The following is a 17,118-nucleotide window of genomic DNA, read 5'->3' as shown; positions in this document are numbered from 1 at the left end:
CAAATCATGTGACACAACGTTCTCCTACTATTTTCCTACATTATTAAGTCCCTTAAAGCCTTTTCATTAAAAGAAGTGTGCGAAGAACTTGAACATGCAGTCACCCATATTTAAAAATGTCTTCATGTTCATCAAAATTAAATTGATTAAATGATTGATTGATTTACTGTTGTCATTTCATGTCTCCCCTAACTCAGACATATTAACTAATTTTAGGGAGATGTTGTTCTATTTTACTACTGATCATGAGCTAGTCGTTCTAAATAATTTAAACATCAGTAGATGGCACTAAACTTGTAGTTCTATTTTTATTTCAAATTTGAATGGTTCTGGCATTTAATATATCATTTGACACAGAGTATAGTCTGACATGATGAGCAAGATGTTAAAAGTAGTAGCACAAACAACCTTTAGGAAGACATGTCTTCCCTAGGGAAGCAGTGACTAGAAATTTTGGTTGGGAATCAGACCATTGACCTCTCTAACTCACTCAGACAAACATACTGCCATGAAACAACTGATTTAATGAGTTAATTATTCCAAATCAGCAATTTATTTCTGTCTTGTGTTTTATCTGATTTTGCATGTGGTAAGAAAAAAATGATTAAACAATCACCTATTTTCTTCTTATGTATACAGAATTTAAATATTATGGGGTGAAACTTGTAGTGAAAAATTTTTTTCTTACTGATTTAGGGGGGGGGATGGCATATACCCAGTACACCAGTCCTTGGATCACGCCTGATGAATCAATATAACTCACCTGACTGCCTTACAGTTCCTGTTACAATCACACCTAATACCATTGTGACGGTCTGCTTCACATTTCCCTCCAAATTTACAGTTGACCTCCTCGTCACAGATAAATGGTTCATCACCAAAATCAAAGTCACCAGATCCAGAACCTATCAAGTTATACATGTGACACAACAACACATGCAATAACTAAATCAAACTCACATTTTAAAAAGCAAAGGGAAAAAGAAAAAATGAAGACACAGTCTCTTTGACCTATATAGGTACAACTCCAAGTAAAAAACTGCTATATTTCAATTAACATATTACAAATGAAAGATAACTTCACCCTTACTTATGTAATGATTTAACTCAACATATTTTTTTATAAACAAGAGGCTCCCAGGCCTGAATCGTTCACCTGGTTGAATTTGTCTTTTTAAAGGCATTAAATTAAACAAGAAGTTGTCCGACAATGCTGACTCAAGAGGTCTTTGGTAGGACCTACCATAAGGATAATTTCAACAACTGAAAGTTTCTGAAACAAACAAACAAACTTACAAGGAGTTGTCTGACAACTTTTATCCCTGAAGACTTTTGTAGTCCTAATAATAACGATCATTTTACCCATTGAAAAAATTTAGCTAAACCTTGCGGTTTTGGAGTTATATGGGAAAAACTTACATCTAACCCCTACGTTCTATTTATAATAACAGCATTAATGTTTTTCGACAGATCAAAAACCTTTATGTCAATTATATGCAGGATACAACAAGGAACATTCATACCAAGTTTAGTTCAAATTAATCAAACAAAGTCAGAAGAGAAGATTTTTGTAAGAAATATTAAAATAGCAAGCAAACGTCAAAGAAGGGCAATAACTCCAACAAGAAAAACTACTGTCTGACCCCTATGTTCTATTTTTAGTAACAGCAGCCATGTTTTTCGACAAATCAAAAATCCCAATGTCAGTTCTATGCAGGGTACCCAAAGGAACATTTGTACTAGGTTTGGTTTCAAATGGTCAAATAGTGTCAGAGGAGAAGATTTTTGAAAGAAATAACATTCAAATAGCAAAAAAACGTCGAAAAAGGGCAATAACTCCAACATGGCTAAACAGATTAAAATGAAAATTTGACAATAGATAGATCTCATCATGCTGGACACTTTTATCCCAAACAAAATTTGATTAAACAGTTTTAGAGATATATGCAAACAACTACTGTCTGACACCTATGTTCTATTTATAGTAACAGCGGCTATGTTTTTTTCGATGGATCAAAAATCACTACATCAGTTCTATGCAGGATACCCCAAGAAACATTCCTATCAAGTTTGGTTCTAATAGGTCAAATAGTGTCAGAGGAGAAGAGATTTGAAAAATTGTTAACAATGACGGACACCAAGTGATGGCAATAGCTCACACGGCATTCAGCCAGGTGAGCTAAAAATGACACTTCAGTTTTGATATAAAACAAGAGCTCCCAGGAGCTTGCATCACTCACCTGGTTAATGTTTATCTTTCAAGGGCAATAAATTTAACAAGGAGTTGTCCAACAATTTTGACTCAAGAAGACTTTGGTAGTACTTATAATAAGGATCATTTCAGCAATTGAAAGTTTCTTTTTATCTATAATAGTTTTCAAGATATTGGCTGAAACTGTAAAAAAAACATTCAGCAATTGAAAGTTTTTTTTTTATCTATTATAGTTTTCAAGATATTAGCTGAAACTGTAAAAAAAAAACAAACAAAACATGTCATTTTCATCTTTCAAGGGCAATAACTCTTACAAGTTTCCTGACAACTCTGATCCTGAAGACTTTTTTGAAGGCCTTATAATAAGGGTCATTTCAGCAATTGGAAGAGTTTGGCTAAACCAAGATCTATTTATACTTCTTAACAACAATTCATTTTTTTTCACAGTATTCTATGGAAATGATCCGTAAAATCCTGAAATTTCTGCAATTTTAACGACAGTACTACAGAGATATTCAAAGTCTGTAGAAAATATGGAAAATCTGTATCAGTACACACCTCTGTAAATCTAATAATTTTGGAGATAAATGTGATAAACTACTGTATGACCCCTATGTTCTATTTTTAGAAATGGCGGCCATGTTTTTTGACGGATAAAAAATCCCCACATCAGTTCTGTGCAGGATACCATAAGGAAATTCTTATCAAGTTCGGTTGATGGACATCAATGAAAACGACAACAATGGACGCCAAGTGATGGCAATAGCTAAAAAAGAAAGCATTATCTCCCTTGTTATTGAGCTTAACGTTTTAGGACTTATTTTGGTACCACTTGATAATAATCACGGATGTAGTAAACATACTATTGACAAGAATGGCCTTTACTGTGATTTTAATAGTTATAACTTCAAGGACTGGTTTTGATTGACTAAATGTCTCCGGCAATAAACAATATAAGAAGTTTAAATTTTCAATTATTTCATACGTTTTTTTAATCTGTTTGATACATAGATTCTCCTATAGTAATGAGTGGTTTGAAACATTTCTTCACTTTCTATGGTAAAATTAATATTTTTCAACAAGCAAGATAATAAGAGAGCATGTTAAAATCATAAATTCACAATAGCGAGATGAGTAATAATTTCAATGAAGAATAGGCTGAAGACGAATCAGTTTCTCCCATGAAATTTGCAAAACAACTTGCAAAATGTAAAATGGCTGAAAAACTCTCACACAAATTTAATTACCACCTGTTGGTTTAAAAGTCATGTGCATAGAATGGTCAATTGAACTGTTAATTACCAAAGGAAGTTAACAGTAGTTCATCAGGTGATTGTCTTTCATTCAGTGAAGACTAACACTCTTACGTGAAGTTGACAATATTACTCGCTATAAAAATTTTCTTTGTAAAACGAAACTAAGCCAAAACAACACTTCAACAACAACAATATTGTCATGCAAGGTCATCATTTACTGACAAACATCCAGATAATTTAGAATCATACCTCCGCCAGACCCAGATCCAGAGCCACCATCACAATAATCAAAACTGATGATTGTCAGGGTTTTCTTTGTCAGACATTCCTCCTCCTTCATTTTACATTCATTCCTGTAAGTTTTACCGTCACTGGCACACACCATATCAACTATCTCAGAACAGGTAATCTGGGAATCACAATCTACTGCAATGATAGGAATATTTACCGATGAAAAAAATATGACGATGTACACCTTGTCATTCTAGGTATACCTCCACCTATAATTGGTAATCCAATGGTACTGAAAGTTGATGTTAGACAGCAATTTAAATCACTTTCATTGTACACCTCATCTTTCTCTAGCCACTTACTGAATTTGAAATCAGTCCATCCATTAAGAGTTGCAATATGGACAGACAAATAAACAGATTAGGTGAATCCAATGCACCATCAATTCATTGAGTGGGTGAAATCATGAAAGGTTTAACGAGGTCAACAAAGAAAGCGAAAATTGGCAAAATCGGAAGTAAACATACAGTAAAAAAACAATAGTAACAGTGAAATCCAGATTTGAAATAATGGAATTCCACTAAAAAATGGAAAAAAATCATGTCTTTTTATAATAAAAAAAACAGGACATTGAATTTCATACTTTTAAAAGCAATGAGCTAGTACAACTCCGGTAAAAGGGATGCAGATGTGAGTCTAAGACTTAACAAATAACTCATTTATGATGAAGCTTGTTATCAAAGGTTCTCTAATTATATGTCATTAACATAAACATAGTGCAGTTATCATGTGAAGTATACCCCCTACTCATTCAGTATAATTTTCGATGGATTTATTGCCAAAGCAGGTAGTTGAAAGCAGATTTTGACAACAACCTAATTAAGTAGTCCACATCTATATAACCATATACTAAACTTCCATCCATTGGGAGACAAGATAATTGTAATAAAGTTGGACAAACTGACAAGGTGATTCAGTCAATCACTGATGGGGGGTTATAACCTCATAAAGTAAAAGTAAATATACATGTTCATGTAGTCAGATTGGGTACCAGTCCAACCCTTAAAAACAAGGGAAAAAATCTCTGTCTTGACTCGTTTAGACATGCTTACAGCAACTGGCATCTTTTTGTGGGTCTACTTTCAAATGACCATCCTAAACAGCTCTGAAGCCTATTATCAAAACAAATGCAGCAAAGTTAAGAGTTAAGTTTTTTATGAATCACACTAAACCAATTCAGTCAATTCTGTCAATGATTAAATTGTTTGTACATTGAGAAAAAAAAATAAAACTGGTGATGAAAGGTTCACAAAATTATTTGTGTCTTTAAAGAGATATAATATATCTCATCCAATACCTTGCCCACACGATCTATGAATACCTTGCCCACATGATCCATCAATACCTTGCCCACATGATCCATCAATACCATGCCCACATGACAAATCAATACCTTGCCCACATGACAAATCTATACCTTGCCCACATGATCCATAATGTTGAATTGTCAGATCAATGTGATTCCTACATCCATCACGCATCATCTCACATTTGTTACGATACGTCTTTCTGTTACTTCCACAAATTTCTGTTCCTGTAGATTCACAGTTTTGAGGACAGACACATCGCCCATGCCCACTACAGATTTGCCCAAATCTACACTGCTTTCCTTTGCATATCACTGTAAGAAATATATACCAGGAAAAAAGTGTATGATACTGCAGTCATAAGACAAATCAAACACACCTTAGAAAATCTATAGGTTGATCTTTTTACTTCTGCAATTACATAAATTTTCACAGAGTACTTATTTTGGCTATTTATGCAGTAGACTGACAAGCATATGAAATAAACAGCTGTACTTTACACGCATGATACGCCCATTGCCCTTTAACTTGTCCTTATGCATTTAATGAATTTATATGATCAACTAGAAATACTGTGAATACCCTCCCTCCAAAAAAAATAAATAAATAAAAAGAGGCTCCCAAGAGCCTGAATCCCTCACCTTGTTCAAGTTTGTCCTTCAAGGGCAATAAATTTAACAAGGAGTTGTCCAACAATTGGACTCAAGAAGACTTTGGTAGGACTATCAAAAGGATCACTTCAGCAATAGAAAGTTTCTTTCTATCTATTAGAGTTTTCAAGATATTGGCTGAAAGCTGTAAAAATTCATCTTTCAAGGGCAATAACTCTTACAAGGAGTCACCTGACAACTTTGATCCCTGAAGACTTTTGAATTCCATATAATAAGGGTCATTTCAGCTATGAAAATAATTTTGCTAAACCTGTTTTGGAGATGTGTGAAAAACTAGTGCCTGACCACTTTGTTCTATTTTTAGTAACGACGACCATGTTTTTCAACGGAACAAAAATCCCCACATCAGTTATAGGAACATTCATACCAAGTTTGGTTTCAATTGGTCAGGTAGTGTCTGAGGAGAAGATATTTGAAAGAATAACATTAAAAATAGCAAAAAAACGTCTAAAAAGGGCAATAACTCCAACATGGCTTGACAGGTTAAAATAAAAATTTGACCACAGATAGATCTCATTGTGTTGAACAATTTTACCCCCCCCCACCCCCCATGTCAGAATTTGGCTTAACCTAACAGTTTTGGAGATATATGCGAAAAACTAATGTCTGACCCCATGTTCTATTATTAGTAACATTGGCTATGTTTTCCCACGGATCAAATATCCCCACATCAATTCCATGCACGATACCCCCAAGGAACATTCATACCAAGTTTGGTATCAGTTGGACAAGTAGTTTCAGGTCATCGGCCAGGTGAGCTAAAAATGCACAAAAAATTTGCCACTATCAAGGGTACCTCAATTTTAACTAAGTTTTGTTGTCTTGATTTTTCACCCATACATTTCTATCTTGTTTAAAACACACTTTACTGACAAGGTTACCAAGTAACTTTAATTTTTACTAGTCGATCATCATAACAAATGGTCGGTTTTAAACGATATTTCAAAGAAAAAATTTCCTTGGACATATCCGGCCTTTTTTAAAGAGTAAAACTTCATAACACAGAAATGTAAAATTTGACATTTATACAAATCGGAAGGGAGCTTACTTCAATGGTTATGAACAATTCATCAAACTTTTATAAAAGTTAGTGAAAGTGTTTTTGAGTAATTGTGTGAAAACTTCAAAATTTTCCTTCTTTTAAGTATAAAAATTCGTAACACGGAAATGAAAAATCGGAAATTTAAAAAAATACAAAGAAAGCTTATGTCAATAGATATGAACAATTCATCAAAGTTTCATTAAAGTTTGTGAAAGCGTTTTTGAGTTATTGTCTGAAGTGTGGACGACGGACTGAAGTGTGGACGACGGACGGACAACGGTATACCATAATATGTCCCGTCTTTGATGGGCTATTAAAAACCACCAGTAAAATTTATTTCTACCCTATGAAATTATAATGAGCAATTTTAAGCTAATAAAAAATGAGACCTGCAATTTTATCTGCAAAAATTAGCATAATTTTCAATATTTACAATAGACATTATTTTTTAACTTAATAACTCATAATTAAGTACATTTTTTAATTGGAAAACACTTTTATTGAAGGAGCTCTCCACATTATTTACATGTCAATCCTAAAACAAAATATCAAAATCTCTATTTATCATATCATACCATTATATGGATCTTTCTCACACTCTCCAATGTGAGCCACTGCAATGAATGCGGCATTCATACAGGAAGCCACTCGTAGCCTACACTCATTGTCGTAGGTTTTCCCATCTAAACCACACACCTTAGGACCTGTTGACTGCAATATAATGTAACATAAATAAATAGCTCAGTTAAGATGGATTACAATTAAGTAACACAAGAAAAATTGAAACATATGTTTTTCATATGCTTTGAAAACACATGCAAAAAACATATGTTTGGGATAAAAATAATTCATGAAAAAAGGTAAATAAAAATCAAATTGTGATTATACATTTTGCATGGAATTAATGTATGAAAAAGGTTTAGTTTCAGAAAAAAAAATTTTGTTTTCATGTGATTTTATACGCACAAAAACATAAATTTCTATATTTGTCCTAAACATGTGTTTCCATACGTTTTGAAACATGAAAACATATGTTGCAATTTTTCATGTTATATTTAATTCTTATTTGAATCAAAAACTTGAGAAGGAAATAAGAATGTTTAATCATCAATGATATCTTTGCAGAGGTTGAAAGAAGTTGGGTATCTACTCATGTACTGCATTATATTAAAAAAAAACAGGCCATGAAATTCATAGTTTTTGACTAACTCATGAGTTACAGAAGAGAAAAAAAATAAATTGCCAAAACTTGCATTGTCATATTATTGACATAATTTAACCTGTCACAAAACAGACATAACTTAAATGTCACAGGTCTGAGGATTGACATACTGTTAATTTAATCCCTCACAAAACAGACAAATTATATGTCACAGTATTGACATAGTGTTACCTGTCAAAGAAAGGTTACAGGGTCACAGTATTGACATAATTGAAAGTGTCACATAAAAGACAACAATTACAGTGTCATAGTAATGACATAATCAACAATGTCACATAAAGGACAAAACTTACAGTGTCACAGGTTGGACAAATACATTTAGCTCTATCACCAGTCCTGTCACAGAAAGAGTAGTGTTCACAGGTCTCTTGTTTACCACAACCATCTGAAAAAAAATAAATTCAGTTTTCAGTGGAAACCAGACATTGAAAGTTAAAATGGCCACTAAAATTAATGGTTCAACAACATTTCATTTCAGAAATAGAACCATCTTCTTCAATGATTGATTAGTACGTGTTATTATGGGCATCAATCAAATTTTTCTGTTATTTGTAAAAATATTATACTGCAGCACTAAAACCTTTCATACAAGAGCCATTTAAGGACAATTACGTTTCATCATGATTCATCCTACCCAAAACCATCCCTACATAGGTCCTTATTATAGATACATCCCTCTGGGAGTTATCTATAGCAGTCTTGTTTGTCTGGAATACATACTACAGAGTCCATCATGTTCCTTTACAATATCAGCCATCTCTTGACAGATATGTTCCTTCAGTTTACATAAATTTCTATAAGACCTTCCATCGCTGCCACAAACCTGAAATACAAATTATCTTTACAGTATTAGTGGCATAGATATTTAGTTCACAATACTTTCTTCCTTTGTGTTATGCATTACAGTCCCTTAACTGATATATGCAACTATTTGACAGATCAATGACCAATGATTGAATGATAACTGACAGATCAATGGCCAATGGTTGAGTGATTACTAGTGGATCAATGACCAATGATTGAATGATAACTGACAGATCAATGGCCAATGGTTGAGTGATTACTAGTGGATCAATGACCAATGATTGAATGATAACTGACAGATCAATGGCCAATGGTTGAGTGATTACTAATGGATCAATGACCAATGATTGAATGATAACTGACAGATCAATGGCCAATGGTTGAGTGATTACTAATAATGGATCAATGACCAATGATTGAATGATTACTGGCTGATCAATGACCAATGATTACTGACAGATCAATGGCCAATGATTGAATGATAACTGACAGATCAATGGCAAATGATTGAATGGTTACTGACTTACTGACAGATCAATGGTTAATGATTGAATGATTACTGATAGATCAATAACCAATGATTGAATGATTCCTGACAGATCGATGACCAATGAATGAATGATTACCAATGTATCAACAACAAATGGCCAGTGACCAATATGACCAAATGTGTTATGTAAAAATGACGAATGATCTGATCATGAATTTTGAATGGTACAAATCTAATAAAATTCCATATTAAATTAATTTGAAATTGAAACAATCAACATTGCATACTTCATTAAAAAAGACAATTTTTAAAATAAAAATAAAATGAATTAATGTCTCAGCTTATATCATTAAGTAAATTTGTGTTAAACAAATACCTAAAATATATAAAGTAATCATTGGTCACAGGATATAAAATGGATGTGATCACTGCTTTAACAGAATGGTTTGAAGGACCAATGACTGATCTGAAACTGATCTGAAAATGATCTGTGATTGATGAAATGATCATGGTTATAGTTGCACAGATTCATTCAGGTACTGTACATGATCTGTTTTAGTGGTGTTATTGGCTATGCTTTGTCGATGGATATATCCTCATTTGAAACTTCTATAAGAATGATATAATACTGGTATATGTCAAAGCAATATAATGCTATTCTTCTCAAGTCTTTTTATAAGATTTGTATAACTACCTATTGTGAGTATTTTTTAACTTTAACTCGTAGTGAACATAAATAAACAGATGTTTCATGATTATAAATGAACCAATCATCTTAAACAAGATTGCTACAGGTAGCGTTATATCCCCCACTGCCCAAAAACACGGGCTCTTAACTCCAGTAAAATTTGTCCAATCATAATATTGTATAATTTGGTGACTAACAATCCTTCAAAATTTGTTCAAAATCTATTTAGGAGTGAGGATTTGTCCACAAGTGTGACAGACAGACACATGGACACCAGTAATTCTTTACTTCTGTTCCCTTCCATGTAGTGGTGGGGACAAAAAAAAGCTTTAACGTTATAACAGATAAGACATATTGTCTACAGACACAGTTAAAAAAGGACAGATATACAAACTTATAAATTATAAGCGCAGCATTTTTTTGTTTGTTTTGGGGGAGAAGGCACAAAGACTTACTGGTTCAAAGTACTGTTCCTGACACTGATGAGGACAAACACATTCTTCTTGGCCGTTACGGTTAATTACACATCTCCGACCATGTGTACAACGTCTCTTACAATGGTCACCACCTGCAAAGATACATCCGTGAATTTAATATTCAGTAGATTACTTGAGTCCTGCTATATCTTATATTAAGATTGAGACTTTCATCTCAGAAAATGGCTCATTAACAATAATATTTTTAAAGGATGTCTAGTCTGATATGCTATCTGCAAAATGTTAAATCAAGATTTCACACAAAGTATACACATTTAATATTCATTCTCCTTCTAATCCTAAGCAAATATACATTTGAAAAACAATGCAATATATTCTTACCACAAGCTCCTCGATGTTTAACATCAACCTCAGTCTTGTTCAGACAAGCCTGTCGTCTCAGCTCACATTCATTCTCATATGTCCTGTCGTCTGTTCCACAAACTTCTTTTCCACCTCGTTGACATGATGGACATTGGCAATGACCTTTGCCCTCATGGTCAATCCGACATTCCTCTCCATATCCACATTTCATAATTTTACATGGGTTTGTATCTGAAATTATTCAATAATTTAGTAAGTTTACACAAATGTACTTTAAAAGCTAAAATTCTTGGAATGAAAATTCATGTGCACAAAATTTGTGTTTATAGTCATCTTTCTTAACTGAGATTGGTTAAAGAATATTCTAATCAAAATTATGTTAATTAGGTAGTAATTTGTACCAAAGTATTACTGAAGAAGGGAACCAAGAAGGATAGCATTCCTCTGATCAATCTGCTTCTATGTATTCAAAAGTACAACAGTTAATAAATGTCAGATCTTCATCCATGCAATTTTTCATAGATTTTATAGTCTTTTGGCAGAAAATGTAGAGATCAATAATTTGAAATTCTATTCAAATATTTGTAGCTGATTCAAATGTATTTTATAAGTGTACAGTATTACAATCAATATAGAAAATAAAACTGAAGCAATTAAAGTAAGTTATTCCAGTGCATTACACTGTAATATACAATACAATTCAAGCTTGCCATATATAGATACAACACCCTTAATTTAATGTTCTACTAAAAAATATCAAAGTCTAAACTCTCAGAGTAAATTTATTGAATCAAAATGGTAGTGTGGTATGATTGAGAATTGTCAAAATGCCTAAAAAAATTGTAACTTCATTTGTAATTGGCAAACTCACTCTGTGATGTACCTTTAGTCATACAATCTAGTATGTCTGTATTTGAAGCACAAAATTGACATTGAAAATAAAGCGATTTATAACATGAATGATCCCCAAATCATTAAGGTTGTAATAGTGAGTCTAAAAGTAAAATCTACATTATTGACTCAATAAGATAATTTGTGTTGAATCATCATTCCTAATGTTGCATGCAGACAAATCATTATTTCTATATGCTGCAATTAAGCAGTGCATCAGCAATGCATTATTGAGGATTCAGTCATTATTTATGATTTTCTATGAACCAGCACAGACTATGCTGATTTACAATTGTTAGGATAATGACTGCAGGTCACACACAGCCAAAAGTGACACTCATGGGAAACATAAGAGCTTGACATATGATAATGTAATGTTTCAATTCACATCTGTTTACAGTATGGTTCTAATATGACATACTACAAAGGTTTAAAGACCATAGCTGTAGGAAATTACTGACAAACATTTGACTTATGTCATAGATGTATGACTTTTCTGACATATTGTAGTTGAGTTTTACCAACTTAACATCATTTTGCTCCAAAACTATCATGCAACACATAGGCTGCATCTTTAAACAATAGGAATAAACTAGTACTATTAGAACTGAAATAAATAACAGAAAATCCATTTACTTATTCTTATACCATGTACTGGCCATTTATGTCTATATTTAACCACTTGCTATCACTCCGGGGGAAAAATGCAACATAAATGGTCAGCCCAAGGTAAAACAATGATAATATGGACTTTCTGTGATCTATTTCCTAATTATCACATGTTAGCAAGCCAATATGTACATAACAAAATCATAATCATGATAATCATTATAATCATATGAATATCAAATGATTGAGCAATATATGATAATCATATATGCCACTTTTGACTATGCAGGAAATGCAGCTTGCACTTTATTGCAAGAGTAATCAAGGGAACCAAGTTTATAGTAGCAATCAAAAGAATGTAATCCAGGGACGAAGACCAGACATGGAAAACAGACATACACAACAAAGAACATAAAGTAACTAAAATCATACATACAAAGCAACAAAAGCAAATGAGCAACTCGGACTCTACCCAAAACTGGGAGCATGGACCAGGTGAACCGGTAGGGTAAGCATCCTCTGCTTTTCTAGAAACACACGCTGAGTTGTTCATAAAAAGTCATGTCCAGGGTAGACAAAAGAGGAATGGAACCCTGTTCCAGAAGCCTATTTGTTAGAAGTCTAGCGCGATACAAAAAGTCAATGTAGTTTTGGCAAGCTCTGGCATAATGCATGAGTTGTGATATGAACACTCTACAATCACGTGCTGAAGGGATGTTGGCACAGATGAAAGGTGTGGACAATTCTCAATGAAAAGTCATCACATTTGTTGTTAAGTTTGGTCAACAGTTTTCCTTTACCATGGATTTCTAAATATAGGTCAAGATATGAGGCTGACCTCACAGTGTCTGTAGTATCCTTTATCTCAAGTTCTAATCAAGTTCAAATCCACAAAATTAGGATTGTTTAAAGATAGTACATCATCTATATAGTGGAAACTGAGATCAAAAGGATCTAGCTAAACAATATTCTTTCTTTCGGATCAGATCAGCTATAAAGTCAGCCTCATAAGAGTAAAGAAATGTCAGAAAATAGAGGAGCACAATTTGTTCCCATTGGAATGGCAAGCGTTTGTTGAAAAACGCGTCCACCACACTCTACAAACATGTTGTCGATTAAAAATTACAAAAAATTGTCCCATAATATATGTAATTCATGATAATATCAATTCAAAGAAAAAATGTTGAATTTATTGTACATGGGTACATGAATGTTTTTTGTCACCTTTAGTCCCAGAATATTTGTCTGATTGATGATAGCTTAATGACTGACTGACCCCTGATTGACAGCTGACAAAAGGCTGGTGCTTAAGGTGACTAATTACTGACTGACCCTTGACAGCAGACTGATGACTGAAATCACTGAATACTGACTGACACCTGACAGCAGTCCAGTGACTGACATGACTGATTACTGACCAACTCCTGACAGGAGACTCAATGACTGTTTATTGACTGACCACTGACAGAAGACTGGTGACTGAGATGACCGATTACTGAATGACCCCTGACAGGAGACTCAATGACTGTTTAATGACCAACACCTGACTGACCACCGACAGCAGTCTGGTGACTGAGATGACAGATTACTGACAGCAGTCTGGTGACTGAGATGACTGATTACTGACTGACCCCTGATAGTATCCTCAGGTGACCAGGATGACTGATTACTGACTGACCCCTGAAAGCAGTTCAGGTGACTGAGATGACTAAATGTATTTTCAAAAGCAAATATAAAAATGATTTATTTATATTAAAATAAAATCATTTTGTAAAACATGTGATTCAGGCTGCCATAATGTAAAAAGAAAGCAGTCACCATTTTTTTTTATATGTATTTGACTGATCAATAATCAGTAATGGATTGTAATGATATTTACATGGAAATTATTCCATAACAGAATGCCTGCTATTCAAAACTAGAGTTTTCCTTTACATGCTTCACTCTGCTTAATATGAACAATGTTTTTAGTTATAAACCAATATTACTCTTAAATATAACTCCAGTTTTTAAATTTAATTTAAACTAAAAGGCATATATAGACCAAGAAATAGGAAAATAACATTAACATAACTGATTTCACTAAAAAAAATGCATAAAATGTTTCCATATAGTTAAGTGCTAATAAATTTCCAAAACTCCAGAACAGAGAGTATATTGGCTATTTACAAAGCTTTTTTGTGCCTCAACCTGAGACAAAGAATTAAAACTTTTCAAAATTGTAAAGTAAACTGTAAAGAGCATCATAGATTTGTAATGAGGTAGTGCTCTGATACTCTGATTTTTTTTCACATCCAATAGCATAGCCTAAAAACAGATGTGTAGTAAATCAGGGAGTGGTTGGGCCTTCTGAGGTCATTCCCAATTTCCTAGCAAGTACAGTCTGGCTTAATAATTGAATAGCAGCATATTTTTATGAACATTTTATTGCCTACATGTATCCAAGATAAAGTGAGCTTAACTTACTAGCATAAAGAGATTACAATCAATAAGCTAACATTTGTGAGAGTACAAGACCATGAAACCTTAAGAGATTGTAGTGGCAGATCCAGAGATTTTCAAAAGGGGGTGGAGGCTACCAGGCTTTCCAAATTTCTCAAGAATAATGTGAAAAAATATGCCTTGTATTTACCAAAAGTATAACTTTAAATTGATTTCATAAATGGATCCACCACTTGAATTTACCCAAGATATTGAGGATGTAGTTTCATATGTTACCTACAAGATGAAAGGTTTCCAATCATTTCTGCTAAAGTTAGTGTAACAACAATTATAACTAAGAACAACAACAATATAAAGGAGGTGACAGTGATATAAATATAGCAAGATAATGTGTTGATGCCACATGTATGCCAAGATAATGTGTTGATGCCACATGTATGCCAAGATAATGTGCTGATATCACATGTATGCCAAGATAATGTGTTGATGCCACATGTATGCCAAGATAATGTGTTGATGCCACATGTATGCCAAGATAATGTGTTGATGCCACATGTATGCCAAGATGTGTTGATATCACATGTATGCCTAATTCAAGTTAGCAAAATTTGCCAAAATAAATGTATTACTAATTTTCATTTAATCAAAATTTTCCATCATTGAAGTGAAAAATAGTAAATTATAAATATAATGCAATTCTTTGGATGTAAATTAAAATATTAGTACAATATAGTGAGATATCATACAGCCATGGAGTTAAATATTCTAGTATTTTAATCAAATTATATTGATGTAGATGTATATCTATTATTATCAAAAGATGCTCTACAGAACACAGCCTGATACAACAGTAGTTACTATACACTAGCCACCTGACCATGCAAGCCTTTCATTTTGATAGTGATTTTAAAAATACTTGATACAATTTGAAAGAACAAAATGGGTATAATTATAAAAATGGGAAGAAAAGTTCTAATTAAGTTTTTGAATATGGAAAAAAATATATATAAATTACAAATTAAAATATCAATTACACTTTTAAACAAGATATGGAAAGTAATTTCATACATCATTTCTGAAAACATTAAGCCTACAAATATTTAGATTTGTTATATTGGAGTATTTGTCAATCATTTGTTACATGATAATTGTTAAAAATTGACATTGTAAACTGGATTTGAATACAAATCTTGAAGTTGGAACCTTTAGGAGTGCCTACTTTTTGGACCACAACTGAATTTAATCCATTCAACGTTCTTCCAGTGCCTTTCAGATTGCTATGAGAAAAAAAGAGTCAACAATGCTGCAGATAAAAACAATGCAGATAACTTAATAATTGTGCAGCTGTATAAATGATCATGATATTATCGTTGGCACTAAGGACAACAGGAATATGAATTTTCACACAATGTCTTGCTAGGTGTAAAACATTTGAACAGAAAGTTAATAACAAAAAAGGTTCAAAATTTGAATCTATCAATGCATTCAGTGAAAAATGGTAAGTCCCACAAAACAGAGAGTTGATACTGAACATCAACCAAAATTGCTTCCAACGAAGCCTTATCTATATGAATGTGTATACAGTACCAAAGGATAAAGGGCAATAAAACAGGCTCCCATTAGTCTAAAATGCAACTGAAAATTAATCATTAAGTGTTGAAAGATTTAATTGTGAATTTGGAGACCTTAATCCATAAACAAGAGGCTCCCAGAAGCCTGAATCGCTCACCTGAAAATTGAGCTAAAAATGAGAAAACATAAAGACTTCCGATGATTCTTGTATTAAAAATTGCTTCAAACAGACTAAAATTAAGGTATTCTGTCAATTTTGTACTATTTGGTCACTTCCAGTCACATTTTTGACAGGGAAATGGTGTCTACACTCGAGAAACAACTGCATATTTAATGAATATGAAAGTCATTGTCACATAGTGTATTATATGTGAAAATACAAAGTTGTTTCTTGGGTGTGGTAATAATTTTCTGGATGTAAATATGTTAAAAGAAGAACAACACAACAGTTTTTGTTAAATGAAATATAATTGTGGCACCATGCAATATGATGTCATTAGGATATAATTATAGCACCATGTAATACGGTGTCATTACAACATACTAGTGGTACCATGCAATATGGCGTATTATAATATACTTGTGGCACCATGCAATATGATGTCAGTACAATATAACTGTGGCACCATGCAATATAAAGTCTTTACGATATAATTGTGGCACCATGCAATATAACATCATTATGATATAATTATGGCACCATGCAATATGAAGTCATGAGGATATAATTGTGGCACCATGTAATACGGTGTCAAAACAATATACTAGTGGCACCATGCAATATGATGTCATTACGATATAACTGTGGCACTACACAATAT

The 17,118-nt window shown here is 33.0% G+C and overlaps 1 protein-coding gene across 8 annotated transcripts in view; it reads right to left on the bottom strand.

Annotated features, from left to right (window-relative positions):
• The window catches only part of LOC148600684 (agrin-like), a 159,685-nt gene that overhangs the window by 35,478 nt on the left and 107,089 nt on the right, over positions 1-17,118 (bottom strand). For 7 of the 8 annotated variants that reach the window (XM_088556680.1, XM_088556683.1, XM_088556681.1 and 4 more), the window contains 8 exons: positions 10,802-11,014; positions 10,439-10,551; positions 8,722-8,824; positions 8,295-8,386; positions 7,355-7,490; positions 5,177-5,380; positions 3,718-3,894; positions 764-905 (listed from right to left, as the gene is read on the bottom strand). In XM_088556680.1, the coding sequence (XP_088412806.1) occupies positions 764-905; positions 3,718-3,894; positions 5,177-5,380; positions 7,355-7,490; positions 8,295-8,386; positions 8,722-8,824; positions 10,439-10,551; positions 10,802-11,014 (1,180 nt within the window). The remainder of the gene's footprint in view (positions 1-763; positions 906-3,717; positions 3,895-5,176; positions 5,381-7,354; positions 7,491-8,294; positions 8,387-8,721; positions 8,825-10,438; positions 10,552-10,801; positions 11,015-17,118) is intronic. The other variant, XM_088556685.1, reaches the window with a different exon arrangement.

The sequence above is a fragment of the Perna viridis genome, chromosome 12, assembly GCF_037379345.1.
Source record: "Perna viridis isolate PV_CMFRI_1.1 ecotype Kerala chromosome 12, ASM3737934v1, whole genome shotgun sequence".
NCBI classification, from domain to species: domain Eukaryota; kingdom Metazoa; phylum Mollusca; class Bivalvia; order Mytilida; family Mytilidae; genus Perna; species Perna viridis.
This window is presented reverse-complemented; position numbering and strand designations above follow the sequence as displayed.